Raw genomic sequence first — 27,387 nt, forward strand, 5'->3', positions numbered from 1 at the left:
CTTTATTCGTAATCCCAGTTTTTGTTTCCCAAAGTTTTGAGTTGATTTCGTACCTTTAGGTATTCCCCACTCCATTTTGGCCCCCTTTCGGATTTCAACTTTCGTCAGCTCATGATTTTCCTGGGAGATTTTCATTTATTTAATAAAGTATAGAATTATTTGCAGGTGTGTGTGTGGTATTGAGGTCTTTATTGATCAAGAATGGCTTTACATAAATTAGTATTTTTTTATTTGATTGGTTATGTGAAAAACTCCGAGGCATGTAAATTTTATTTTTGTCTAGTTTCTCTTGAGCCAAAAAGTTGATCTAACTCTCCAGAAAACTAAATATTTCAAATAGCAAGATACTCAACAATTTATATTTTTTCGAAGGTATTATGACCCTGAATTCAACGGTGCAAAGAGTTTTTTATCCTCAAGTTACGATTTTGGTATGGTCGCCTGGCAACACGAAGGTCGAGTCTCACCTGTCGCCTGAGTGAACGGGTATAGGACTTTTACCTTATGAAAAGCGTGCTGCATCGTGCCTCCTCTAGCTAATGAAAAGAAGGAAAAAACGAATCTGTCATATAAACTTCATATATTGCATCTGCAATTCTAAATTTTTTTTTTTTTTAATTGACAGCTGGAGATGAAAAGTTTGTCCTTTAACAACTCCAAAAGCAGATTACACCCCATGGTATGCATTTGGTGAGAATGTAAGGGGTGGTTTATTATGAGCTTCTTTCAGCCAAACTGCTAATTCTAGTGCATATTGGAACGAAGTCAGCAAATTGATCAAAATGACCGGCATTGGCTAATTGTGTGAATATTGTTTTCCACCAGAGCGTCAGAAATTGGTTGTGCAACCCTACCCACTGTATTTGCCCGGCCATTTCACTTTACCACTACAGAAAGCTCAATGCCTCAAAATCTGAGACGTACTGGGAGGACAGAATTACAAAATGGTTAATATATTGTTGAATAAATTTGTTTCCAAGTGCCTACAATTTTCATGGAATCTACCATTAAAAAACGCTATGGACCTATTTTACAGATCTATTCCAAAATGGTTTACATTTTTGATATGTAAAATAGTGGTTTTGAAAAAACTATTATACAAATTGTTTTCCAATAACAATTAAATGATCAATTTATTATTTACTGATTTATATAAGCCCCACTCTGCACATGGATGTATATACATATGGATGCCAAGCTAAGTGATCACTTCTCGCAGTCTACCAGCAATTTCAGTTTTTTGAAATTTATAATAAATTTCAAGCAGGCTTTGAGAATAATCACCGAACCCGGGTGGTGGCAATCTTATCCATCCAGCTGCCGAGGTTGGGATACAAGGGCTAACAACGCTAGGTCATTTCAGCACAATCAATTTCTAGATCCAACACCACTTACACTCTCATTTACCCTAAAATGCATGACGATAAGAGGGTTGATGGGTTTCTCAATATTCCACCATCAAAGGCCGATTATGCCAATAAATATATTCATTCTCGACACTTAATAGGTACTTAAAACTATCAGTACAATATGCAATAAAACAACCGTTTCCAGAATCCATACAGTGGATCCAAATACTCACTGCTGGGCTCAAGCACAATTCATTCCTACATGCTCCCTATGTAGAGCCAAGGAATGGCTCTGTAGACAATCAACCTTTCCCTATATGTGGGCTTTAGCCTAAAAGTGTGTCAACCTCGCACAGCCTATTCCTAATCAGGTGAGGATGACCCCCCTCTGCGAGTCACATCCTTCAAGGGCCTCCTATCAACAGTGTAATTTATTAATTGATAGTATATAAAACAATAATATTTTGATGGTCAAATGGAATAAATAAAATTGTAAAAATATAATTATATTAAATCAGAAATAAGGCCTCGTTCAGATGAGGCAACTAGTTGAATCCAGCGGCCCTGCATGGCTTTTTTTTCAAAAACACCGACACGCTGAGGGTTATATAACCACATAATTAAAATCCTCTCACAAAAAAAAATTATTATTAACTGAAATGCATATTTAAATATACTGGACCTCACCTCCTGTGTGATAAATTTTATTGGTTTTATGTTTATTATTATTGTTCTGTTCCTTATTTTCTACTCTTTTATACATGCAAATGCCGTTCAGTTAGCTAGTCAAAATTTGGCTCTTAGACCCCACAGTCGTCAGTTTGCTTATCACCGTTGCCCCTGGAATTTTGTTTCAACTCCCCTAACCTCCAAAATAAGTTTTCTTCCTAATATTAAAAACCTAAGGCAATAAAAAAAATAAAAAATACATTCAATGTTACCACTATATCATTACAAACATATTATTATTATAAAAATAGATAAGAAATTCATAACAAATTGTAAAATTAATAATATACAATAATAAACTACTTTAAAAAAAATTCATTTTAATGTACTTAGTCATTACACCATATGATAAATATAATAGCAAAAGTAAAAACAACATTGATTGAAAAAAAAAAGTCAACTATTTTAGTCTGTTCGTTAGAGGGACTTTGCTGGCGGCTGGATTAAGTAAATGCAACCATTTTTCTCCACCTGAAAATAAAAAAAATATACACATAACTAAATAATTATACTAATAATATTTTATAAGTGTGCTTTTGGAGTGGAATGGGAGCGGCTGCACATTTGTTCTCCACACTTTGCAGAGAGGCAAAAACATACAGACTGATTAGTCTAACATCCTTTCTACTCAAAACAGATGAGGGACTAATTGAAAATCACATAAACTTGCCGACCAAAACGTAAAATCGTGTGAACCAGCATTACATCAAATAACTATAAAAATAGAAGACTCACCAAACAACAGTAGAATAGAGTTAGAAGTTTTGTTGGATATTGAAGGATCATTTGATAATAAAGTAAAATCTCGGTGCTGGTCCCTTGAAAAAATCTTATTAAATCGTATAAAGCCAATGCATTTTAGTCCCCTCAGTGTAACATATTTTTTTCCGCCTTCAAGGTCGACAAAACATCTTTTAATTCGTGTTTAGCAATGAAATCCCAAATGTATTGACAGAGTGGTACAGGTTTCCTTATAAGGATGGACTGCAAGCTCCATGTCACATAGACCACAAGGGTCTATTGTGACCAGTGGTGGGTTGCGTCTAGAAAATAAAAAGGGCTCAACAAACTGCAAACAGGGACAACAGGGACTTAAAGCAAGCCCCTGAAAAACTAAACTGCATTTACCAAGAAAATAAAAATAGAAATACATGGCTTATGCTTCTCTAATGAAATGCTGAAGTTAAAAAATGAGGTTAAATACCTAAATATCTTTGATAAAAAATTCATTTGAAGCATATCAAAAACCAAACTATTGTTAATGAACCCAATAAGTCTAGGCAAAGCTTGGAGACTAAAGTCGAAAACAGCCTATTAGCTATGGCAATAAGACCCAAAATAACCTATGGATCATTAATCTGGTGGACCAAAACTCAGCAAAAACAAGCTACCCAAACATTAAGCAGCATACAATGGCAGATCCATCACAGGTGCAATGAAAACGACCCTGTCATTTCACTAGAATACTCCATTCGAAATGAACAGGTTTGACAAAGCTGAACTTGCTAACAGTTCTGTACCGACTACTGTCCAAAGAATCAGGGATGTCGGTATGCAACAAGTGCCTTATTTATAACACAGTTTTGGTTTTTTTACCCATCCACCTCCCCGCCGTACCTGAGGGAGACCCTATACCGGCGATATAACACGGTTGTCAAACCCATGCTATTACATGCGTGTCCTGTATGGAGTCTCACCTGCAAATCAAATATTCTAAAACTTCGAAGAATGCAGAACGTGTGACATCTTGCAGACGGACCAGGCTAGAGTAACTCCAAGAATAGACCGCAATTTCTTGGATCTACAACGCAGTGAAAACCCGCACAAAAATATTTTATTGTAAGCTCACCTCAAGCAAAAATCTTCTCTGCAGATCCATAGGAAAGTACGACACCCTGATTCAATGGAAGCATAAACATATAAAAGCTATTCTATGATAAATAATTTGTATATACATAATATATTGATTTGTCTTCATAGACAAATTTATTTATTCATCTCTTTATCTACTTATTTAATTATTGTTACTTTCCTATACATTTACATACTTACTTATTCCATATTTATTTATACATTTAATTAAAATTTATGTATGTATTTACTTATGTATATATAAATTATTTAATTCTATATATGTTTCATACAAGTTGTAAGGATTCCACTTAACTCTAAATTAAAAGTGTGAGCGGGTTTTTCTCTAATTTTCCATGCCAATTGTGTACTGTATACTGTACTGCCAGCAAAGAAAATGAAGTAAAAATGCCAAAATACATTTAGCTGAAGGTCATAAAGCACAGATGCTTTTAGCACTTCAATTTAAAAAGAGTCAGAATGCATACTGTGATGTTATAATCATTATTTTAATAAATGTTTAATTATTATTACACTCTATGTGAAATATTTATCCAAAGAGAAGCAAGGCATTTAGGCTCCAGAAGCAATCAAATCAGATGGGAACCAAATCTTCTGGCACATAATAATCAATAAAATCAGTTATTAAAAAATGGAGAGTGACTACATGATCCCGGAAACATTCTTTACAACATCCAATAAAGTCTCAAATGTCTACGGAGGAGAAGAAGAATTCAGGAGGAAATCAGGTACAATCAGTATATAGATGGCTTCAAAACAAATTAAGGAACCAGATCAGGGGTTATTACGTACAAGCCCAAAACATGAGCACTCAAATTCATTAGGGAAGTACACATTGGTCTTTCAAGCTAAACTAACAACGCTTGAGCCTTAGAAAATTTTAAAAGAGGTTAACTGACAAAAAATCCTCAAAATTATACAGTGAATGCATCCATAATCTCCAAAACCTGGGAAATCACAACAGCCTCATATTTTGAGTACCCAGGACTCAAAGGAATTTTGGGTAAAGAGAAGGCAAATACACTGGCAGAGGATCTGTAAGACCATAGGTCCCTGCACCTATATTTAAAATGACAAAAACAAAAATAGAATCCTCCGTCTCAGAATGGATAAAAAAGATAAAAGGAGTTATTAAACTCTAGAAGTGCTAAAACACAAGTGTATGTCAAAAGAACTCTCACCAAAACTAACAAAATCTCTGTCGGAGAGAGCTAAACTCAGAAGAGTGATGTACCGGTCACTGACATCTGAGAAACCATCTATATAACATGGGTACATTCAATGATGACCCTATTTGTAGGTTTTGCAATGAGGAGGAAGAAACAGCCACCCATAACATCTTCGAATGTGAACAGCTCAGTGGAGACATAACCTGGGATTCAAAGAAAACCAGGAAAAGTAACTATCTGTATGACAGTCAATGATGATTGCACTGAACTAAGGATCTAGGAAAAGATAAGCCAGAACACTGCAGTGCTTGGGAACACAAAACCCTGACTTGAAAGCATCCACATTCATCACCTCCACACTCATCACTTCTCATAACTGAATATGTATTTATTTGTTGTTTTGTTTTGGTTGTTTATCGGCTACAGCAAGTTAAGTTTGGGTGATAAGATCTTCTTAAGTTACCCGATATTTGTGTCAATTTGGTTTTTTAATAAACAGGCCCTGGTAATGGTGGAATAAACCACCAAAATCTTGGCACAGCTCAAAAAGTTATTTTTGCTCCGTATGACCTCCGAAGATCTTATCACCCAAACTTTGATAATTTTATTTAAAAATGATAGGTAGGAAATAAATTGACTTTTCCACAATAGGTAGAAAAGACAATTTATTTCATACCCATCGTATTATTACGGAGTTTCACAAAATCAGGATGGACACCATAAAAAAATTAAAAATTTTGTTTAAAATTTACAATAAGGGAAAATAGTGATTTACTTACATTGAATGGAAAACCCCGCAAGGGAGGAGAAAAAAGAAATTAATCAGTCTCGTCAATGGAAGTTATCGTCTTCTTCCATAAATTCATATGAAACTTCTGAGATGTCGTCTAGCAATATTAAATCTGATGATAGATCAAATCTGCTGCGATCTGGTTCCTCTAAGGAAACAAAAACAAAACAAAAAAATATATAGTGAAATAATGATGGAAAGGCAGCCTTTATTTTAAAATTATGTTTTTCCCATTGTTTTGGGAGAGAAAAATCTTTTTTATGTTAAACCCAGACCCTTTCAGAGTCCCAGTGTCGGTGCTCTAACCGTTGTGGCCACTGACACCCCCCCCCCCGTTAGCTAGATTTATATTCTGTCATAATTGACAGACATGAGTGGAAGAAAGTAGTACGTCCTTTTTTTTTTTTAAATAGTTTTATTAATGAATGAAGGTGCTAAGTGTTGATAGCAACATAACATATTGAATGGATGAAAGAGATTAAACGTCAAATTTAATTTAATTATGGAATGGAAGAAAACGTTATAGGCTTTCATTCACAAGAAATTACGTACATTGAGGACAAAAATGAGAATCAGGAATTAACAGAATGAAGCTGTAGTATTCATTCTACACTAAAAGTGACCTGCTAAAACCGAAAACAAAATAAAAAACATTTTCTTACATAGGAAAATAAATCTAAAAAACAGAAATGCGATACACATAGAAAAAAGAAAGGCCGCCATTTGTAGAGAAAAACTTGGTCTACTATGCATACAATTCTAAACTTTCGGCTACAAAGGAACCCAAAGAAGGTGTGCTTTGTCGAGACAAGAACGGTTTTCTATGAATCATACAGTAAACATTTTGGACGAGTTTTAAAACTTAACATCAACATAAGAAATGCCCCACTTTTTAAATGTACAACTAGGTAAGACGGCCAGAAGTTAAAAAGGTACCAAGAAACATAAATATACAGTATTACAAAAAAAGGACACAAACAAGTGTGCAAAGGCACTTACTTTTTTACTGTGTGCGTGTGTACGCAGAAAACAAACACTTTGAGTGAGTAGAAATACTTTGATTGAATATAAAATTTTTTGGATTGTATAAATTCACTTTTTTCCACATCCTACTTGTCCTACGTAAATTTAAACAATGTTTGTAAATCCCAGGCCCTGAAGATGATCTCAATAAAGAACGAAACGTTGGCAAGATAAAGAAAATGTTTTTTTGAAACCTACATCACACCAGACCGCATCTCACGATATCTGAATAATTACTTTCTTACTCTGAACCAGATTGTAAGAAAAAAAATTAATATCAAATTTCAAGTTGAAAAGTTGAAACCCCATCACCTGACCAAAGAGGTCAGAATTCAAACAAGCCACTTAAAATGAACAAAGATGTAAAAACGTATTGATCATACTGGCCAATTTCCTGTAGAAGAATTACATTATTCTAGAAACAGAAATCCCCTCAAAAAATATTTTTAAAATAACACTAATGGATAATGCACATTTATGGCTTTAACCCTCACACTATCAACAAAATTATCTACTATTACCCCTTCTAGGTTAAACAAATCCTCATGCTAAATCTTCGATGGAAAGCATATTTTCACCTTAAATTTTACCATCAAGCTGACTGATTCAAGAAGAAATACATCATTTTCTGTTATAAATAACAAATCAGCACTTAAATCAGAAGAATTGTTAATAAATGTAAAATCAATTATATTACATATTACAATTTTTCCATTCGTGATTTTTTTTTTTTTTTTTTTTTTTTTTTTTTTTTTTTTTTTTTTTTTTTTTTTTTTTTTTTTTTTTTTTTTTTTTTTTTTTTTTTTTTTTTTTTTTTTTTTTTTTTTTTTTTTTTTTTTTTTTTTTTTTTTTTTTTTTTTTTTTTTTTTTTTTTTTTTTTTTTTTTTTTTTTTTTTTTTTTTTTTTTTTTTTTTTTTTTTTTTTTTTTTTTTTTTTTTTTTTTTTTTTTTTTTTTTTTTTTTTTTTTTTTTTTTTTTTATTTGTACCCTATACATATTCGTATATATTACAAATGTGATTACAATACTTTTTTTTTCACACGGTCACAAAACTAACACTAACTGAAATTAATTAAGGTTTTTAGTTGAGATGAAAAAAAGCTAATGGCACGAGAGGGATTCGAACCCACAACCTTCGGCTAGATACGCCGCTGCTCTACCACCTGAGCTATCGTGACCTCATCTAAACTAAAAACCTTAATTAATTTCATGTATTAATTGGTCAAGCGGACCACGAAATTAGTGAATTAATGATTTAAAAATGAAGTACACTTCACTAAAGCTCTCCGTCACCATTTCAATTGTCGTCGAGAATCCAAACCGATTACACGAGATTTGAAAAATGGCAAAAGGAGGGAAAACTCATAAGGTGGGGTTGAGATGGGGAGTTGGTGTCCGAGTGGATCGAGGTCACGATAGCTCAGGTGGTAGAGCAGTGGCGTATCTAGCCGAAGGTCGTGGGTTCGAATCCCTCTTGTGCCATTAGCTTTTTTTCATCTCAACTAAAAACCTTAATTAATTTCATGTATTAATTGGTAAAGCGGACCACGAAATTAGTGAACTAACACTAACACTAGCGCTGTACTCGGAGGACACATGCTATGAGGAACCAGCCAATGCTGGCACTCAGTGTGAGGGATTAAGGGGCAAAGAGGTCCCAAGGCCATTGTCGACTAAGGCAATGCGGCGGATTCTCGGGATGGGAATGTGTAAAGAAGGCTCAGGTAGTAAGGTTAGGATGGGTCGAGAGGTTGGTATGAAAATTTTTGACTTCTTGATTCTTTGACAAAAGGACTGTTGAGGTCATTGTGGATAGTGAGGTTAGTGATGTAATAAGTAGCTGTGACAATTTGTCTAAGGTCTTTTGATTGGAAGGATTGTATTGGATGTTGGATGGCTTCGCAGAACCCCACAGTTCTACTCCGTTGTCCAAAGTGGTCACCGTATACAAATAAGATTAGTTTAGTTTTGACAGTCAAGGCAGATTGTGAGTAATTGAAAATGAATCTTGACCAATCTCTATTGTCTCCATTGTTATATACTCGCTTGACTTTATCTGCTTTATTTTTCATCCTTTTTTTTAAGATCTAACATTACTGAGAGATTCCGAGCATTTTCAGACCATGAGGAAATTTTGTTTCCAATACAAAACAATGCTTTCATGTCATCACAGAAGTGATAGCAAAACATTGCTGTCACTAAATTATGGTTTTTCTACAATGTCATTGTTTACAACGTTCAAGTTAAAGTTTGTTTTGCTCTCTTTACATCCTTCAAAATTTGGAATGTCTTCAAGACTAACCTTCATTTTGTTCAACAGAGAAAACAATTCTGTATAAAAAAATATGTCTCTTCTAGAACTTTGTTAAGATGAAGTTCTCCCATCAACCTTTGATTTTCTAACATGCTTGAGCAAGTCGTGCACATAACACTAATGTATAATCTACATATCTAAGATTGCCAGCAACAAAAACTTTCGGAAGAATTATTAAACTGTGTTCATACTCAACATTTTTTTCAACAGAACTTAATGTGTTTTTTGGTTACTAAAAAAGTAGCACATGCAGCAGTTTTGACAGTGGGGAGTCATCAACCGTTCATAAAAAAAAAATACACGGGAGCAAATGAAGCTCTTAAGTTTGACAGGCAGAGAGCAAAAACAATCGACAACGTAATATTAACAAATGCTAGGAATTAGTGCTGCAAAGAAGAAGCTGTGCCTGCTTGCAGATTTTAAACAACTTCTAACGCACAGTAGTGGTTATAATAAGTAGTTGTTTCAATACCTGAAGAACAAAATGTATACGCATATAGGGAGCCCTTTGGTATATAGGTTCATATAATATCCTTAATTTTGAGTGAATGTATTTATTAGTGTGAAAAATGTTTGGGTGTGTTTGTGATGAAATATTGTAGTATAGGTTATTTACTTTTATATATATTAGCAGTGTGAAGTCGCTGGCATAATATCAAAAACATGGTGACTACCCAAATTGTGTGAATGTATTCATTAGTATTACTAATAACATTATTGTAGTAATAATATAAAATATTAATTTTTAAGGAACGCTTTCTGTACGTCCAAGCCTTTATTTTATGCCATTTTTTAAATATAAAATTATAGTATCAAAGACTGATAACAAATTACACCAGATATCATAAAAGCAACTGTTTTCTATTACCACAAAAAAATAACTCATCTTCTTCATTGGTAAAATTATTACATTCACCAGATCCAGGAGGATATATGCCCAAAACGAAGCAGTTCAATTCTTCATGAGTTGGCAACAATTTGCTAGGAAGGATGTCTTGAAAATCATCTGAAAAATATATACCAATATTTAAATTTTTTTACAAAAATAATTCTTATAACAAATAATAATAATAATAATAATAAAATATATACACAGGGTTTCAGCTAGCAATAATAGAATCTCAGTACAACTTGATTGTCAGTGCTCAAGGTTAAGATGGTAATAACATACTGATGTCCTACTAACCTGTAACTAATGTAAAAAGATAATTTAATTTTAAACTAAATAAATTGAGTAGTGCATTAAATTTATCCATCAGTGTAGTATGAATGTGTATTTTAATTGACTTAGGACACTTTAATCGTGTGTTCAAAGGTTAAACGTCAAACAGAGAGGTAAACCCTGTATATATTATTTACAACATATAAACAGATTTAACAAAATAAAATAAAATGTTGCGCTTACCTATCAAATTGTTCTCTGGATATTTTAGGTCATCAATGATATCGTCATAATCGTCTCTAGCTAATTCCTTGACAGTAGATTTACAGGCAAGTTTCAGATTGGGGCTGTTCATAAGTTGCTGCTCTGAAGGTTTGATCGTATTTTTTACATCGAGAAGCGGCCTCTTTAACAACATTGGTCTGGTTACATCTGATTAAGTGAAAAAAAATGTATTTATCTTCAATAAATATGAATATCTTAAAAGACTTGCAATAACTGCTTGATTACAAGTTTAAGTAACTAAAAAATTAAATTAAATTTTCAAAATTAACAGTACAGTTTCTAAGTCCATGGGCTTAAATCCCATCTGTGACAGTGACCTTTTTATCCCAAATGTTTTGTTTAAAAATTAACATATATAATTAACAATTATTTCAAACAGGAAGACAAAAATCTAAGAAAAATTCTGGTCTCTTTACTGGTCACTGTCAAGTAAAATGGTACCTAAAGAAAATGAGCAAATTCTGAGCCAGATACTTGCCGACTCTGAATCGGAATATGTTCTTTGAACCTGGGGGAAACACTAACAGCCCAGCCCAGATTAAAATATTAAGGCAGGAAAAGGAGTAGACCTTTTTATGACCGGTGCACCGTGATTATTGGTATCTCCTCTGTTCTCTAGTTCTCGTCATTAAGCAGAGTTTTCACCAGGCCCCAAAGTTTTTGAAGGACTCGCGTGTTCCTCTCCCAGTAGGATTCTCAGCCTACATAAATCTTCGCACCGACAGATGACATGTTCCGTTGTCTTTTTTTCCTAGCAATGTCTGTGTAGTCTATACATATGCCTCTGGAGTCTGTAGTGTCCAACTATTATCCTAGTGCATCCTTGATGAACTTTTTGCTCTGTCCTGGGCTACTTGGGTACTGGGTGTCTTCATCAAACTTTCCTTGGCCATTTTACTGTCCTACTCGTTGCCCCTCTGCCCTGTGTTTTCCAACAACCACGTGGTTGTAGAAATCCTTCAACCTGCTGATGAGTTAAGGGCTCAAAATCCGGATCGATGGAAAACAACTTACTGTGAGTAGGAACTATTTAAAAAAAAAAAAAAAAACTGAACACCGCACTCACTCCATCGTTCATCATTTCTAAGAGGTAAATAGACTGGTGGTTTCCAATCATTTCGGTCTGTCTGGTGCATTTTGACTATTTGCCATGTTTAGAGCTGGGTTTGAAAAACTTGAGTAAGAAAAATAATGCAGGTTGTAATAATGGCTCGCCAACCTAGTAGGGAACAAACATTGAGAGTTCTGTTTAATTATAAAGGTCTTTGCCCACTAGAACGTATCATACTAGGACCGTAACCATACCGACACATGCAAACAAATATTCTTTACATCAGTTAGTATTAGAAAATGCCCACTACACTGTTCCGTCACCGGCCAACACGTGTAGGCCATGAACATTCAGTCAACAATCGGCTACCGAAAATATTTTGCAGGTGTCGGCCCGCGCCGTGTATGACATGTGACCATTGTGCGCATCCGGCCTACTGCGTTGCTGTCCTGTTCCACACAAGTTCTTTGCATTTGACAAAGAGATCTGTGTTTGTGTTCTATTGTATTGTGAGTGTTTGTGTCGTAATAAAAATGGACGATGAACAACTAATAGAATAGTTGTTGTTACTCGATTTCATAGAGTTTCGTGGATCCAGTAGCATCTAGTGTTTTTTTTTTCCTCTTCCTCGTCCAAAATAATGGCAATCATGGCCAATTCTCGTATAGATAATTTTCTAATAGCCATACTTTATTTAACAAATATCACTTCTCACACGAAAACAAAAGTTGACAAACGACGCTTTTTAAAAAAGAAATGTATGACAGCCAAAGCAGAGCGGCTACGAAACGTTTTTACATACGCGATACATACAGGTATAGAACGCGGTTCATCCGTTGCAGTGGGCATAGTAGCGACCGGAGCGTTTTTTTTTGTTTTTTGTTTTTTCGTGCCTGACACGATCCTAGTATGTTACGTTCTAGTGGGCAGAGACCTTAAGGTGGCGCACTGGCGGCCAGATTATGACCAACCATTGCAAGGAGGATGGTGACTGTCTCCAATGGAATTTGCCTTTCCTTCCCTAGTTGGTAAACCAATATAAAAGAGGATGATTGGAAAAGCAAAAATGCTCATTCAGTCGACTGTACAACTGAATCAAGACACATGACCAAGGCACAACGTCGATCGTCACGGGCCTAGACATGAAGAGATTGTCGGGTGTACAGGATGCAGCAGAAAAGGGACGAATTCAGTCAGTCAGCAATACTCAATCATTCAGCCAGATTCAGAAGGCTCAGTCAGTCAGCAATACTCAGTCATTCAGCCAGAGTCAGAGGACTCAAAAGTCGACACGGTTTTATACCTCATAAACAATAAAAAAAAATAAAACTAAAATAATAAAAAAATGAAACGTACTCTTTTTCACTGACGGTGTGTTGGCGTCGTACGCGTTTTCTTTATTTACCAATTTTCCAACCATTTTTGTTGATTATTTGAACGAATATGTTAAAAGTTGTCTTTGGAAAGCTTTTTTTTTACGGGCAAAACTGGATTCTGCGTTTGGAAAGAAAAATCGTTAATAGACAAATAGAATTAAAGTACAGAACACCAACGGCAAAAACCTGTTCAAACTTTAAGCTCCCTTCAATCATTGGCTGGTCGGAAGGTTCCAGAACTTCAGAACTTCTTCCAAAACAACTCCACCACCAGGCACCAACACTGTTCTGTATGACGCATCATTGAATTGTAAATATCTGGACGAATTTCAAAAACAAGATTTATAAAATTAAAATAAATCTCAAAAATCAACTTTAGAATAAATATTCTAAAGATGTTACCAAATGAAACATTTACTTTACGTTCATTAATTTTTATCTAGATGATTCTCCAAAAGCCCAAACAATATGACAAAGGAAAATATTTCTTCCTAGAAACTGTTTAAACTGATATATATTTCATATTAGATGTCATTTTTTAACTCCCGAATAATCTGGACTTTGGTATGGTCTGGGTGAAGAACAAATTTACACTCATTTGTAAAAAGTACAGCAGACCAATCGTCCAAAGACCAATGGGCGTGTTCTCGAGCAAATGCAAGCCCTGCAACTCTTGTGTGTTCTGGTCAATTCTCATCCTCTTAGGGGGCGAAAAGCCCAGTCAGTACTGATTTAATCTTCTTCAAACAGTGTGTTCAGAAATTTGGATGCATCCAACTTCCTGGAGCTGATAAATCGCTTGAACAACAGTAAGGTGCTTTGATAAATTCTCAAAGTCAAAAAACGGTCACCCTGTGGTTCTGTTACTCTAGAGGGTCCAGGTTCTCCAAAAGTCTAACGGCGTTTCGTAGGGCACTCCGATGGCATTAGCCGCATCCGGATGGAGCGTCCATCATGGATAAGTGCCACACCACGCACAACATCCTCCCCACTAAGCGGCATTTTTAAGTTTACAAATTGAAATTAAGAAAACAAAGATGAAAACTAAACAGTTTAATGTTTCAGAATTTAAATGAGACTGAATAAACATTTTAAGTGCCAAAAAAAGTAAACAGTGAAAAATTATTTATCCTGTTTTCGATTAAGGATTAAGTGTGTTTACCTGTAATTGATCTTTCCAAATTTAAAACAGCATAAACAAATATTTATTGGAAAAACAATGAGACAAATTAAGAGCAGAATTTTCTTTTATCGAGAAAAAAAAAATCCATTGGGTGGAATTTTTTACCTGTCAGTGTATTTATTTTTTTAAAAAGAAATTGTACATTTAAATACCACTTCATCTAGTACACACCATAAAATTATAATTATATCATAAATAAATTTAAAAAATACAAAATAAAAAACATGGAAAAGATCACAGCTAAGAGTAATAATGTGCTTCTGGATTATGATCTAAACATTGATTATTTAATGAAATGTTCTTATATATCCTTTGATCATCATGTTGTATGTAATTAAAAAAATATTTTCCATTTCACTTACCAACTGCTCGTCATTCTGTAAATATTTGTAACGCATTTCAAGCTCAGTTCTGTTTGCGTTATGTGATTTACAACTTTGTTTGCTAGACAAACCAGAACAATAGTTCCTTAATAAACAGATAACAGCAAATTTTCCACAGAACTGTTCTTTTTGAAGCCCATTAAGTCTTGTGCAGTGTTCGTATACGGTGTTTCTTCTTGTTGGACAATGAAAGTGTTATTATTATTATTACTCGTTTCACTTGGTAAGTTCTAACAAAAAACTTTCGTTGCTATTATATAAGCAAGGACCAAACTAAAATTAGATGCCAAACTGGTTTTTATTAAGACCAAATTAAAGTTAAAGCTATTGGAATTTCAACAGTCAAGCTAGAAACTTTATTAAAATTGATAGATCAATGAAAAGTTGACTTTTTGGATTTTTGATCTTAGAATTGTAGAAATAAAGCCCAGTTACCTCATGAATTAATTAAATATATCAAATTCAATATAAAGATAATAATTTGAATTTTAAACATGATTTCTATAAAAACTACCCTAATTTGCATTTGACAAATTGCTTGTTAAATGATAATAAAAAATACTCAATACTAGGAAATAACTCATGTTAAAAACAAAATATTAACACAAAAAATTCCCTTTTAGTTTTCTCAGCAGCCAATGGGAAACCTGTCAAAACAAAAGTAAAATGTAAATGCAATTGCCTTGATAAGGCGCCGATCTGCGCCAAAGATATCATGAATGACAAATTTACTTTCGAGAGTATATGTTCTATGCAATGCTATAACTGTGTAGAAAACAAATGTAAGTTATACATATATTTTTTTTTAAATAAATAAAAGTGATTTACATACAATTTATCTTTTCAGATTATTATTTTCTACATATGGGAGATTGCAAAAAGAAATGAATTTTATTCACACAGCAGAATTGTCATAATCATGCGAAACTTTTTGAAGACGGAGTTTGAGTGACTAGTTATTTAAAAATAAATAAAAAATAAAAAAACATACTGCAAATAACTCATTCTTAAAACACATTGATAAGTTTTATTGTTCTTAATTAACATTGTTGGTGATGTTTTTAACCTAAATAATATGTTTATCACTATGAATGGTGTATTTTATTTATATAAAATTTAAGACATTTATTGATTGAACCTCACTTGTACATTAGATTAATATATTTTCTATCTACACAATGCACCGTATATTTTTTTGAAAATTTTTATTTGGTTAAATTATCGACACAAATCGGTATTATATCACATTCTATTGAATAAAATTCCGTCTGCTCGATCTATTCTTTTTTTGGCTGTGCAATCTGATTTTCCAAAATTTCAGAGCGATCCTTGCAATTTTAACTCTATGAAAATATGTAGAATGCGATTCCAGACTTGATCCACTGGTTCTTCTCTTTGTCAATGCACGGAATCGTAAGCTCTGCTACCAATTTCTCCCTGCTTTCTGATGAATATAAAGGAACAGCAATCCTTGAAAACGAGTTGGAGTTGTATGACTAAAACAAATATAAAAAAATGTAATTTTATATTTTTTAAACAAATTATCTACAATATACAATATATTGGTGGGATTCGGAGGGATAATCCTCAAATATGCCATATAATTTACTCCAAAAATATTAAAATACGCAGGGTGAATGTCAGAGACATCACCAGACAAATAATTAACCATTCTTTTAATCTAGACATATTTTAATCTGCACATATTTATTTGAAAAGAAACATAACAGAAAAATTTCAGTCACAAAAAACCCATATAATTTCAAAAATTATACAAAATAAATAATTAGGCTTAATAAGTTCATGATCTGAATTAAAATTCATGAATAATCTGGATCTCTGTATGGTCAAGCGGATGAAAAAAAAATTTAATTATCTGCCAAGCTTTCAACCTATTTTAAGGTCATCAACAAGGCAAAATCTAAAAGAAGTCTAAAAATTGACGTGGTTGTTTTTTAATAAATGGTTTCAAATTTCTTTGAATATACTCGGTCCCCAACATTGCTAAGTAGTGTAACATTTCCATACAGAACACCAAGATCCATGATATTTGTGAGTAAAAAAGTGGTCTAAAAAGTTTTAGGTGTACCGATGAGCATCTAAAACTTTAAACTGAATTGAAATTAAAATCCAGCCTGCTATTTTAGAAGACCATTAGGTTTATTACGTTGTATACTTCAGAAAACTTAATTTTCCAGGAAAAGCAGAAGTCTTGGAAATAAGATGCCAATTATTTCAAGAGAATTCTATTGTATACCAATAAAATTTTAGGCTCTTGTTTTTCCTTCTCATGTTCTTGGTTGTCTAGTTTATTTTTACTTTTTAAGTAACCAAAAATATTTTTAGTTTCCAAAATTCTTCAAATACTCAAATTAGTGCAAAACCATCAAATATGCAAATTTATGCAATACTATTAATGTATAAAAATTTATGCTCTATTCTTCAAATATGCAAATTTATTCAATACTCTTCATATATGCAATTTTATACAGTATTCTTCAAATACGCAAATTTATGCAATACTATTTATATAAGCGTTTATGCAATATTATTCAAAAATGCAAATTCATTCAATACTCTTCATATATGCAATTTTCTGCAGTATTCTTCAAATACGCAAATGTCTGCTCTATTCTTCATTTAAGCAGTTATGCAATATTTTTCAAATACGCAAATTTCTGCCCTATTCTTCATTTAAGCATTTATGCAATATTCTTCAAATAGGCAAATTTCTGGTCTATTCTTCATTTAAGCAGTTATGCAATATTCTTCAAATAGGCAAATTTCTGCTATATTCTTCATTTAAGCATTTATGCAAATAGGCAAATTTCTGGTCTATTCTTCATTTAAGCATTTATGCAAATTTCTGGTCTATTCTTCATTTAAGCATTTATGCAAATTCTTCAAATAGGCAAATTTCTGCTCTATTCTTCATTTAAGCATTTATGCAATATTCTTCAAATTTCTGGTCTATTCTTCATTTAAGAAGTTATGCAATATTCTTCAAATAGGCAAATTTCTGCTATATTCTTCATTTAAGCATTTATGCAAATTCTTCAAATAGGCAAATTTCTGGTCTATTCTTCATTTAAGCATTTGTGCAAATTCTTCAAATAGGCAAATTTCTGCTCTATTCTTCATTTAAGCATTTATGCAAATTCTTCAAATAGGCAAATTTATGCAATACTATTTATATAAATGACTATGTAATGTTATTCAAAAATGCAAATTTATGCAATATTCTTCAAATATGCATGCAATATTTTTCAAGTAAACAAAAAATATGCAGAATAAAATTTGATCCTCTGTACTGCAGAAGTATGATTTTGGTAAATATCTGATCACCACTTACGATGCACCACCACGATCGTAAGTGTTAGCAAAAACAATATGCAATTGCATAAAAATCCAGGCTCTAATTGTAAGAATCCATTTGAATCCAATGAATTGACCAGAAACAACCAGTATTGGCTGATAATTGACCCTGCAGATTTTCATTTATTTTGAGTTCTTGAGAACAACTGAAAACATCGAGGAGTTCATATCGCACAAACACCTGAGAAGTTCTAAGAGGATGGAATATTACATGGCAGATAATAGTGGGTCAAAATGATTCATACATTGTTTACAAGTGCCTGAAATTTTTATTGAATTTACTATCAAAAACGCTTGGGTACAGCAGCAAGTATCTGGGTCCCCTGTTCCAATTTGTGAAGGAAACAGGGCCGTTTCATAGTGTATACTATATAGTACTGATAGAACCTAATGTGAGTGAATGTATTTATTAGCATAAAGTGCACTGAGGGGCCGATGGTGGAATATTGAGTACCACATCGACCCTCAATTAGATTAGTTATATGTGTAGAGGGTGAAGGAGAAATATCAGTACGGAGTGAATGGGATGTAAATAAGAAAGAATGTATTTAAGAGTGAGTGGATTTGGATTGAGACTGATTGCATTGGTGCTGATTGCGACAACCGTTGAGAGCCACTGGAGCTCAACATCAGAGGCTGGACAGATAAGACCGAGGTCTGACCACGGAATGCCAACACCTGGAGTGAGTGATTCTTGAAGCCTGCTGGTAATTTATTGTAAATTAGAAAAACTAGCGGACTAGTAGTGATAGAATCACGGAGAGTTGGGCTTATATAAATCAGTAATCAATAAAAAATGCTCCAGACTTATTCAACCCAATTCAATTATCTTTGTATAAAATCTTAGTTTAATTACTTATTAAACAAAAATAAATGAAATATTGTAGACCTTATAAATAAAAATATTAATATATATCAAATTGTCACCTCTATTTGCCAAGACAATACAAATGGCGGAGCTTGTGCAACACTTGGAGACTCTTCTGTGCATGCGATTAAATGGCTGTCCTTCATGAGAGCACCTTCCAAAAGTACACCGGTTATTGCTGCATTTCCTGTCAATAAATCACCTTTCGTTCTTTCCCAGTCGGTGATCAATTCCATTTTTTCAATTGAAACACGGGATTTTCTAAATTTTAATAAGTACGATGAGATTTAAACGATTAAATAGGTGTATTTACACTTAAATTAGGATTTTACCTTGCGGCTTGTTGTCTAATCGCCATTACAAATGATTCAACGTTGAATAAGTCGTTTAGATCGATTGGTTCGGTATTGATGCTGTTTAAATCTTCCACCATCGCTTGAATTTTCAAAGCTCTTCTGATCACACTTTTAAGATAATCTTTAGGGTTTGACGGACCACTCCAAATCTTATCCCACTCTTCAGGAACCTTGAATATTTTTATGTTAAGGAAATCATAAATCACAAGATATTAAGAAAAACGTGTTAATTTTTAAGGAATAGTTTGTTTCTGTAGCCATTTGGATTTTTATTAATTTTTAATTTGAAGTGATTTTATTAATAAATTGACACTTTTAACAATAAATAAAAAATCAAATAAAGCTTGTCCAACTTATGCAAAACATAGTCATTGTACAAAGATATACGAACAAGAAAATCTTTCATTTTGCCTTGTTTACCTGGTCTATCAAAATGGAGTTTGCCATATCCTTTGAACTTTTCGTTTGAAAAATGCCGACTTTTATTATTTTTGTCAGATCGACAAGTCCAGTGTGTATTGTTGAAATAAGATCGATTGCAAATGCATATTCTAAAGAGAAAAACGCTACAATCGGTTCATCGTTTGCATTGACTTCTGGTTTATCTCTATAAATCAACCCAAGACGCTGTGAAAATATATTATTCGAATAAATTTATATATCTGAAGAAAAAACAGAATGTATTCAGTTATCGCAAACCTGATTTATTTGTTTCCATAGCTTGACCAAAGAACTGATACTAGAAGAATATTTGCTCATGCCAATCGTATCTCCCACAACCAAGTTTTTGTCCAATTCTTTTAATAAAAAAACCGTGTTACTGCTAGTCACACGCTGCCAAATTCTCGCAACATTCTTTGGCAAACCAAAGTACTCGGGTTTATCTTCCTCAGGCAGTCTTCTTATTAAGCTAAGGTGTTCCTAAAATTTTAGGCAATTAAATTTATAAATTTAACTGTTTATAATAAGTCAAAAAGGTGATTTCAGAGAAAGAATTTTAAAGCTACTTGTGCCTGGAAATAGAATATGTACAAAGCAATGAATTGAGCAAGGGTGATTTCTTCAGGCGGTGCAATATCACCGGGAAATCATCTTTCGGATAGAACATGCAAGTTTAGATTTTAATTCATATAAAGTCATAAAATTAGGCAATATGCCATTGTCTTTTAAGTAGAGACTGTGGCTATTGAACACTGTGCCAAGGAGGTTAAAAGGCTAGGTATCGTAAACAAAAGAATAGTATGAAACAGCAAGGGCAATTACGACGGCAGTAGTAGGGTCCAGAGTCTTTTGGGATTGCATTAAGCCTAGTCCATACTAGGGTCAAAGTCGTGCATTTGTTGGCAACAGCCCTGATTCAATGTTGTGCATCTGTTTTGGGAGCTGCCCTGCCACAATAACACACATCTATACTATAGAGGCAGTTCCTTAGAAAATGCCACAGGAATTAGGCCTCGTGGGTGTTTCTCAGTCATTGTTATTATTAATTAAAAATAGAAATAAAAGAAATCGAAGATGGTGGATCCAAAAATTGTTTAGTAACAACATATTAAGGCTAGAAGGTGGAATGGGATTATCAGCTTTTTAAAGATGACACCTAAAATTTTGAAAATCATTTGCAAATGGCAAACACAAGATTTAGAAATTCAATTTCCTTACTCTGAAACTCGCAACCACACTTGTGACTGCCCCCCAGTACATAAGTCCACACTTGCAATATTGCACAACATTGTATCACTGACTCCTGTTTCAATGAGACTCAAAATCTTGTATCACGTAGACCTGCAATACATTCTAGATACAAGGGGACATGTTGCGGGCCTGAATCTCAACTCTCCTGATTCAAAGGAGATTCAGCCCCACATGTCCCTTTGTATCTGGGGTGCATTTGCAGGTCTAAGTGATACAAGATTTTGAGTTTCATTTAACAATGACATGGAACTTTTCAGTCCAAGTGTGAACTAGGCTTTAAGGTACTGTCAGACACCGGGGAAAACAACAAAATTGTCCTTGTTTGGGTTCCAAGACACACACAGGGCAGAGGGGCAACAAAGAAAGTTCGATGAAAAACTTATCGGCCCTGAACCCGGTTGTGGCATACCAAACTGCCAAAAGCGTGCCCAAGTCATCTATTCCAGGGGTCGGCAACCTGCGGCCCTTTGCAACTTTTTGCGCGGCCCGCCAAAGCCCAATATAATTTTAGGAAAAATTAACAAACTTAGAGCGTGAGCCGGTGACAAAAATGCGCGCTAACAGAAGCATAGTGGGAAACCTATTTTACTGCGCAAGATAAAATGGCTCAGCCGTGGGAAAGTTTTAAAAAGATTTTTCAAGTTGATAAACGAGATTGAAATGTTTTTGACAGAAAAAGGAAATAATATACCAGAATTATCAAATTTGAAATGGATAAGCGAGTTAGCTTTTTTTGTGGACATTACAACTTACCTCAATGAATTAAATATAACACTACAAGGCAAAGTAAAGTTAATCAACAAGCTATTTACAGAAATCAAAAGTTTTCAGCTTAAAATAAAATTGTTTATTTCTCAACTTGAAAAGAATAATTATTGTCATTTTCCTACTTTGCAATCGTTTTTAACCAAAAACGACAAACAGTGTCCTTCGAATATTTTTATTGTCACTAAAAGTACTGGATGAAAATTTTCGTCATCGGTTTCAAGATTTTTATGCGAAAGAAATGGACATATTAATATTTGAAAATCCTTTAAAATTTGATATTGTAAAAACACCAGAAAATTTACAACTAGAGTTAATTGATTTGCAATCTAACAATGTATATAAAAATAATTTTGATGAAAATAATTAAAATGCATTTTATTCAAATCTACCAGAAAACAAATTGCCAAAAATCAATTATTTGTATTTTTTCAAGCACCTATTTATGCGAACATTTTCAAGAATGAATTTCATAAAATCAAAATATAGAACAAGGTTGACAGATGAAAATTTACAAAACTTGTTGAGGATCTCAGTATCCCAAACACAACCAGACTTAAATGAATTATCAAACAATATTCAAGAACAAAAAGCGCATTGAATTTTAATGAATGAATAAAATGAAAGATAAACTATTTTCCTTAATATTTTATATATTTTATATTTACATATTTATACATATGTAATTGGAATTGTATTTTCTTTTTTTCCCTTTTAAGAATTGTAAAATTTTTGTTCTCTGACATTATTGTTATTATAGCATGTCAATAAAAAATAATTTTTTTCTATATTTATTTTTAATAATATTTATACTTGTATATGATATAAAAGCACTATTTAAGTTACATTTGATGAATGTGCGGCCCGCATAAAAAATTTTATTTTGAAAATGGCCCGCCGTCCGAAAAAGGTTGCCGACCCCTGATCTATTCAATGGGAATGTAGCCCAGAATGACGACTCTGACTCTGACTCGAACTCAAATTCTGACTATAGTTGTCATTGGACTCCAGTTCTGACTCCATCTCTACTGACACTGACTCGACGAAGTATGCTCTTGAGCTTCGACAGCAAACCCAGATGTCAGACCCTATCAAAGAATTGAGCCACATCAAGGAAAGCTTCCGAGCAGTACTGTTTCAGCTCAAGAGAGGAAGAGATCACGTCTACAACATGCTGGCATTGCTGGAATGCGGACTGCACAGGGCAGAGGGGAGTCAAGGAAACTTTGATGAGGAACCTATTGACCCTGAACACTTTTGTGGCATACCAAACTGCCAAAATGTGGATCCATCAGGCAATGGATTAAAATAAGTCCTCCGTTCAATGGGAAGGTAGCCCAGGATGACAACTCTAACCCTAACCCAGATTCTGACTATAGTGATCATTGAACTCTATCTCCAGTTGTGGCTCCATCTCAACTGACACTGACTAACTCAGATGCGACAAAGTTCATCAAAGATCATTGCAGAAAGTAACAGCACTACTATATCTAGGACTGGAATAATAGTTGGCTTGCTAACAAGTCACTGAACAAGGTAGGCATATAGACTCTGAATAGCAGCCTGTGCAGATATTGCTAGGAAGAATAAGATACAGTGGAACATGTACGCTGATGGTGCAAAGGCTACATGTACACTGAGATTACTACTCCTTGGAGAGGAAAAGCCTGAGCCTGAAGGATACATATGTCAGTCATCGAAAAAGCTTTGTGATCTGGCAAAATGAGACAACCATGGAGTTGCACAATAGAACAATACTGGTTATGGTGAAAATCACGCGCGCTTACCGTAACTATTAAGCACTTACTTTTATATCAGATGTGGATGGGATGACAATTCCAGGTGCTAAGGATGGACCATTGGAATGTATGACGTCTGAATTAAACAATGTAAGAAGATAAGCAGCTATGACTCGCAGGTCATAAATGTTATTAACCCGTCCACCGTATATTGCTGATTCAAATAGCCCGTGTATGTAATCCCATTGTTTATTTGTATCTTGCTCTAGAAACATAAGCAGATTAAATTATGCGTTAAAACATACATGTTATAATGTTAAACCTCTCAGGCGTTTCTTTATGACAGCTGTCGCAACGGATAAATCATTGTCATTGAATTCATAAAAGCTAGTCCACCCTTGTGGAATATAAGTCCGCCGTTCCTGTATAATTGCATGGAACCATGCGAGAACAAACATACTCTGGGAACCCAAAATCGATGATTCGAGTAGTTTGTTCGAATTCCACTCGTTGTAGGTGCGTTCAATATTTCTTTTCACTCCTGGTGGAGCTTCATACGTAATCTTCAACGACAAGCTCAACAACGCAAGTGAAAAGTTGCTATGCGCTTCTGTCACAAGCCACAATCTGAACTCGGGAACTGGTTTCAGGTCTTGGATCGCTTTTTCCAATGTAGGAAGCCAACTAGTTAATAGATGCAGGTTTTTCAAAATGATCCATTTCCCGGTTTTAGCAGCTTCAGAAAGACCACTTAATATTTCATTCTCTTGTCCTGGGCCAACTACCATCTGCAAATAAACCACAAGCATCATCACTTTAAATCATACCAATATTTAAAAAATAAATAAACTTACCTCTTTGCACACAATAGACCTATTTAATGCTAGTGCACTTAGTTCTTTTGAAGGATCATTGCCCGGTGATGTTATTATAAGGATAGGTTCAGAAGAAGCTGATTCAGGCAATAGATCGTACAACTGCAGTGTAGAAGGTGACAAAGAAGACAAGCCTAGAAAGCCAGATGCAAATTAGTTATAATTCATCTCATTATTCAATTTTAAAATTATATCAATGTCAGCTACCTAAACTGTTGAGAACAAAGTATATTAAGTTGGAATGCAATGTGTCTGGTCTCAAGGCCTGCAGGACGAGTATGAGTTGAAAAGGCGTGAGTTCACAATGATTCGGTTTCTGAGGTGAAGGCGTCGACATAAATTCCAGCCAGAATGTTTCAGTCCCAAGCTTCAATTTTTCATACAGGTTTGGTAACATTGCCTATAATCAAAGTAAAATTATAAGTAAAAGAAACTAAAAGAGTATACAAGTTTTTCATGATTTCCTTTGAATTATTTATTAGAGTTTTGGTCGTTATCGGTCATTTTTGCCCTATCACTGGGTTGGTCTGGCATACTGAAGATTTAAAAACGCGTTAAACAAACAGACCAACCAGTGAGGATAGACAAAAATGACCAGTACCGACCGAATTTCAGGTTTTATCACCCCATAGACAAATTCCCTAACCATCGACAAATCCATGCAGTTTTAATAGCAACAAAGAAATTAATATTTTCATAGATTTGGCCATCATCTATCATTTTTGGCCTATAGCTGGGTTGTTCTGACGTATTGGAGATTTCAAATTGCTGAAATGCGTCAAACAACAGACCAACCAGTGAGGATAGACAAAAATGATCAGTACCGACCGAATTTCAGGTTTTATCACCCCATAGACAAATTCCCTAACCATCGACAAATCCATGCAGTTTTAATAGCAACAAAGAAATTAATATTTTCATAGATTTGGCCATCATCTATCATTTTTGGCCTATTGCTGGGTTGTTCTGACGTATTGGAGATTTCAAATTGCTGAAATGCGTCAAACAACAGACCAACCAGTGAGGATAGACAAAAATGATCAGTAACGACCGAATTTCAGGTTTTATCACCCCATAGACAAATTCCCTAACCATCGATAAATTCATGCAGTTCTAGTAACAAAAGAAATTAGTCTTCATTTTTTATTGTTTTATTACCATAATTAACATTTCTATTTATATAGGAGGATTAAGTTTTTTACATCATGTAATACCAAAAGGATATTGTGACAGTTTGTAAAGAAAATGCATCTTGAACAGTTTACTGTAAATTACAAAATATTTTCTTTCTTGTGACTTCAAAACCCATAATCGTGGTGTGCTTATTGTATGAATTTAGGCTTGTAAAATTTGAACTGCATTTGTTTTAAAAAAAAAAAGTTCTTCTAGTCGATCAGGGTAGACCTTCTGTCTTGAATAACTACGGGGAAAAAATAAGGAGCTCGCGAGTCCAATGTAAGCAATAAAAACCATTCACTCTAGCTTATATCAACTTGAGATGATGTGAAGCTGAGCAATTAATCATAAATTGACTAGCATTAATGAGCGTCAGGCTCTAAACATTACGATACTGTACAGTAACAAAGGTCGTACCGATGGCTGTCACCAAGACCGCCATGACGCAAAAACCAATATTCTCCAACAAAAGGTGATACTTAAGTGAAGTATAGCAGGTATTGTGCACTACAAACTCCTTTGCCAGACTGTCACTGCAGAACTCTACTCAAGCCAATTGCAGAAAGTATTTCTTGCCCTGGCCCAGAAACAACCTGCTTTTGAGAACTGAAAAGGTGTAATTTTTCACCAGGACAATGCGAGAACTCAGCTATAATGACAAAATAAGTGATAATGAAGCTTGACTGGGAAGTCCTATCACATCCTTTGTTCTCCCCAGAGCCTCTTCTGTCTCTTTTTCTTAGAGATGGACAGTAATATGCACAGTCATAATTACCAACAGCTGGAAAATGAGCTGAACTGATTTTTTAAGTCCCGGGACCCAAAACTTTTATAAGAAAGGCATAACTGGATTAGTAACACATTGGAAAAAGGTTGTTGATGGGGACTTTCACCGAATATTCGGTTTTTGTTTGTATGACCTGGTGGATACAGGAACCATTTTTCATTGCATGTGACAATCTAGTCAAAAACTTCCTCTACTTTGTATTGGCAAATGTTTAGATTCTGAAGCTTGTTATCATCGGACAATTTATGAGGAGCCCATATACTCAGATGTATTCCAAGTCGATAAGCTCGAATCAAGTTGAATAGCTTCTCTCAATTCATTTCTAATTCAACACAGGTCATACCGTAGTTCATCTTCAATCCCCTCCTAGAAGCAAACTTTTTGAAGTGCATTCACTTATTGATACATCACCAAATGCAGTGCAAATTTTACAAACTGCCTCGGCCGCCCTAGCGCTTAAGCTAAAATTCACACACAAGCACACAATTTATAGGTTGTGCAGTCACAAGAAAGAATATGTTTTTTATAATTTACAAGGCACTGTTCAAGACATTTTTCTTTATGGACTAATGCATACTGATTAATGGTATTAAAACAATACCAATTGTAAAACAGCAAGAATTTTTCTTGTTACCTGATAGAAATATACTTTTGTATTAGGTTTGGGTGACATACATTTTATTTAAACAAATAATCACCTGTAACTTTGTAATGTATCGTATGCGGTCATTTTCGATCCACTTTGGCATTTCGGTTTTATGAAGTGGAGTTTCAATTGTAACATCGGAAACATTTCGGTCTGTGAATAATTCCCATTCCTAAAACAAAATGAAACATGGGAAATTGTACAAAAATCAAAGCATCGAGTGTAAAGCTGAAAAGTTACAGTTTACATTTTGTCCAAAGAGTTCAGGTAACGTAGCATGAACTAAATGAAGAGCGAAGGCTAATCTATCACCTTTAAACAACGATCGACTGATGTAATTATATACAGTAATTAAAAGATTCTGATATTTCTGTTTAATATCTAAATCCTGAAAAGAAAAAGAACAAAATAAACCTTATTAAA

The 27,387-nt window shown here is 34.0% G+C and overlaps 2 protein-coding genes across 3 annotated transcripts in view; both read right to left on the reverse strand.

The window, feature by feature from the left end:
* Window positions 1-2,378: 2,378 nt before the first annotated feature.
* Window positions 2,379-13,389, reverse strand: LOC106673165. Of its 2 annotated transcripts, XM_014405182.2 has the most exons (6): window positions 13,306-13,389; window positions 13,100-13,237; window positions 10,651-10,839; window positions 10,114-10,251; window positions 5,899-6,057; window positions 2,379-2,549 (listed from the first exon to the last, which is right to left on the reverse strand). In XM_014405182.2, the coding sequence occupies exons 2-5, from the start codon at window positions 13,161-13,163 to the stop codon at window positions 5,951-5,953; spliced, it is 498 nt and encodes a 165-aa protein (XP_014260668.1). In that variant the 5' UTR covers window positions 13,164-13,237; window positions 13,306-13,389; the 3' UTR covers window positions 2,379-2,549; window positions 5,899-5,950. The 2 variants fall into 2 exon arrangements, with proteins under 2 accessions (XP_014260668.1, XP_024083907.1); XM_024228139.1 differs by having other exon boundaries at window positions 13,100-13,318.
* Window positions 13,390-15,689: 2,300 nt separating this feature from the next.
* The window catches only part of LOC106673164 (cytoplasmic dynein 2 heavy chain 1), a 61,694-nt gene continuing 49,996 nt past the window's right edge, over window positions 15,690-27,387 (reverse strand). Inside the window, exons 67-77 of the mRNA XM_024228138.1 lie at window positions 27,212-27,352; window positions 27,017-27,136; window positions 24,563-24,755; window positions 24,335-24,489; window positions 23,803-24,268; window positions 23,549-23,745; window positions 19,984-20,205; window positions 19,705-19,911; window positions 19,261-19,454; window positions 18,988-19,189; window positions 15,690-16,181 (exon numbers count right to left, since the gene is read on the reverse strand). Of these exons, the coding sequence (XP_024083906.1) occupies window positions 16,029-16,181; window positions 18,988-19,189; window positions 19,261-19,454; window positions 19,705-19,911; window positions 19,984-20,205; window positions 23,549-23,745; window positions 23,803-24,268; window positions 24,335-24,489; window positions 24,563-24,755; window positions 27,017-27,136; window positions 27,212-27,352 (2,250 nt within the window). The 3' untranslated portion in view covers window positions 15,690-16,028. The remainder of the gene's footprint in view (window positions 16,182-18,987; window positions 19,190-19,260; window positions 19,455-19,704; window positions 19,912-19,983; window positions 20,206-23,548; window positions 23,746-23,802; window positions 24,269-24,334; window positions 24,490-24,562; window positions 24,756-27,016; window positions 27,137-27,211; window positions 27,353-27,387) is intronic.

Source organism: Cimex lectularius, unplaced genomic scaffold, assembly GCF_000648675.2.
Source record: "Cimex lectularius strain Harlan isolate CLEC.00 unplaced genomic scaffold, Clec_2.1 scaffold201, whole genome shotgun sequence".
Lineage (NCBI taxonomy): Eukaryota > Metazoa > Arthropoda > Insecta > Hemiptera > Cimicidae > Cimex > Cimex lectularius.

Excerpts from the sequence above, each read along its gene's own strand:
- LOC106673165 (XM_014405182.2), bottom strand. The coding sequence starts at position 13,163 with ATGGTTGGAAAATTGGTAAATAAAGAAAACGCGTACGACGCCAACACA. Across the intron at positions 10,840-13,099 it reads CACACCGTCAGTGAAAAAGA|ATGTAACCAGACCAATGTTG; the intron begins GTACGTTTCATT and ends TCACTTAATCAG. Across the intron at positions 10,252-10,650 it reads TCCAGAGAACAATTTGATAG|ATGATTTTCAAGACATCCTT; the intron begins GTAAGCGCAACA and ends TATATTTTTCAG.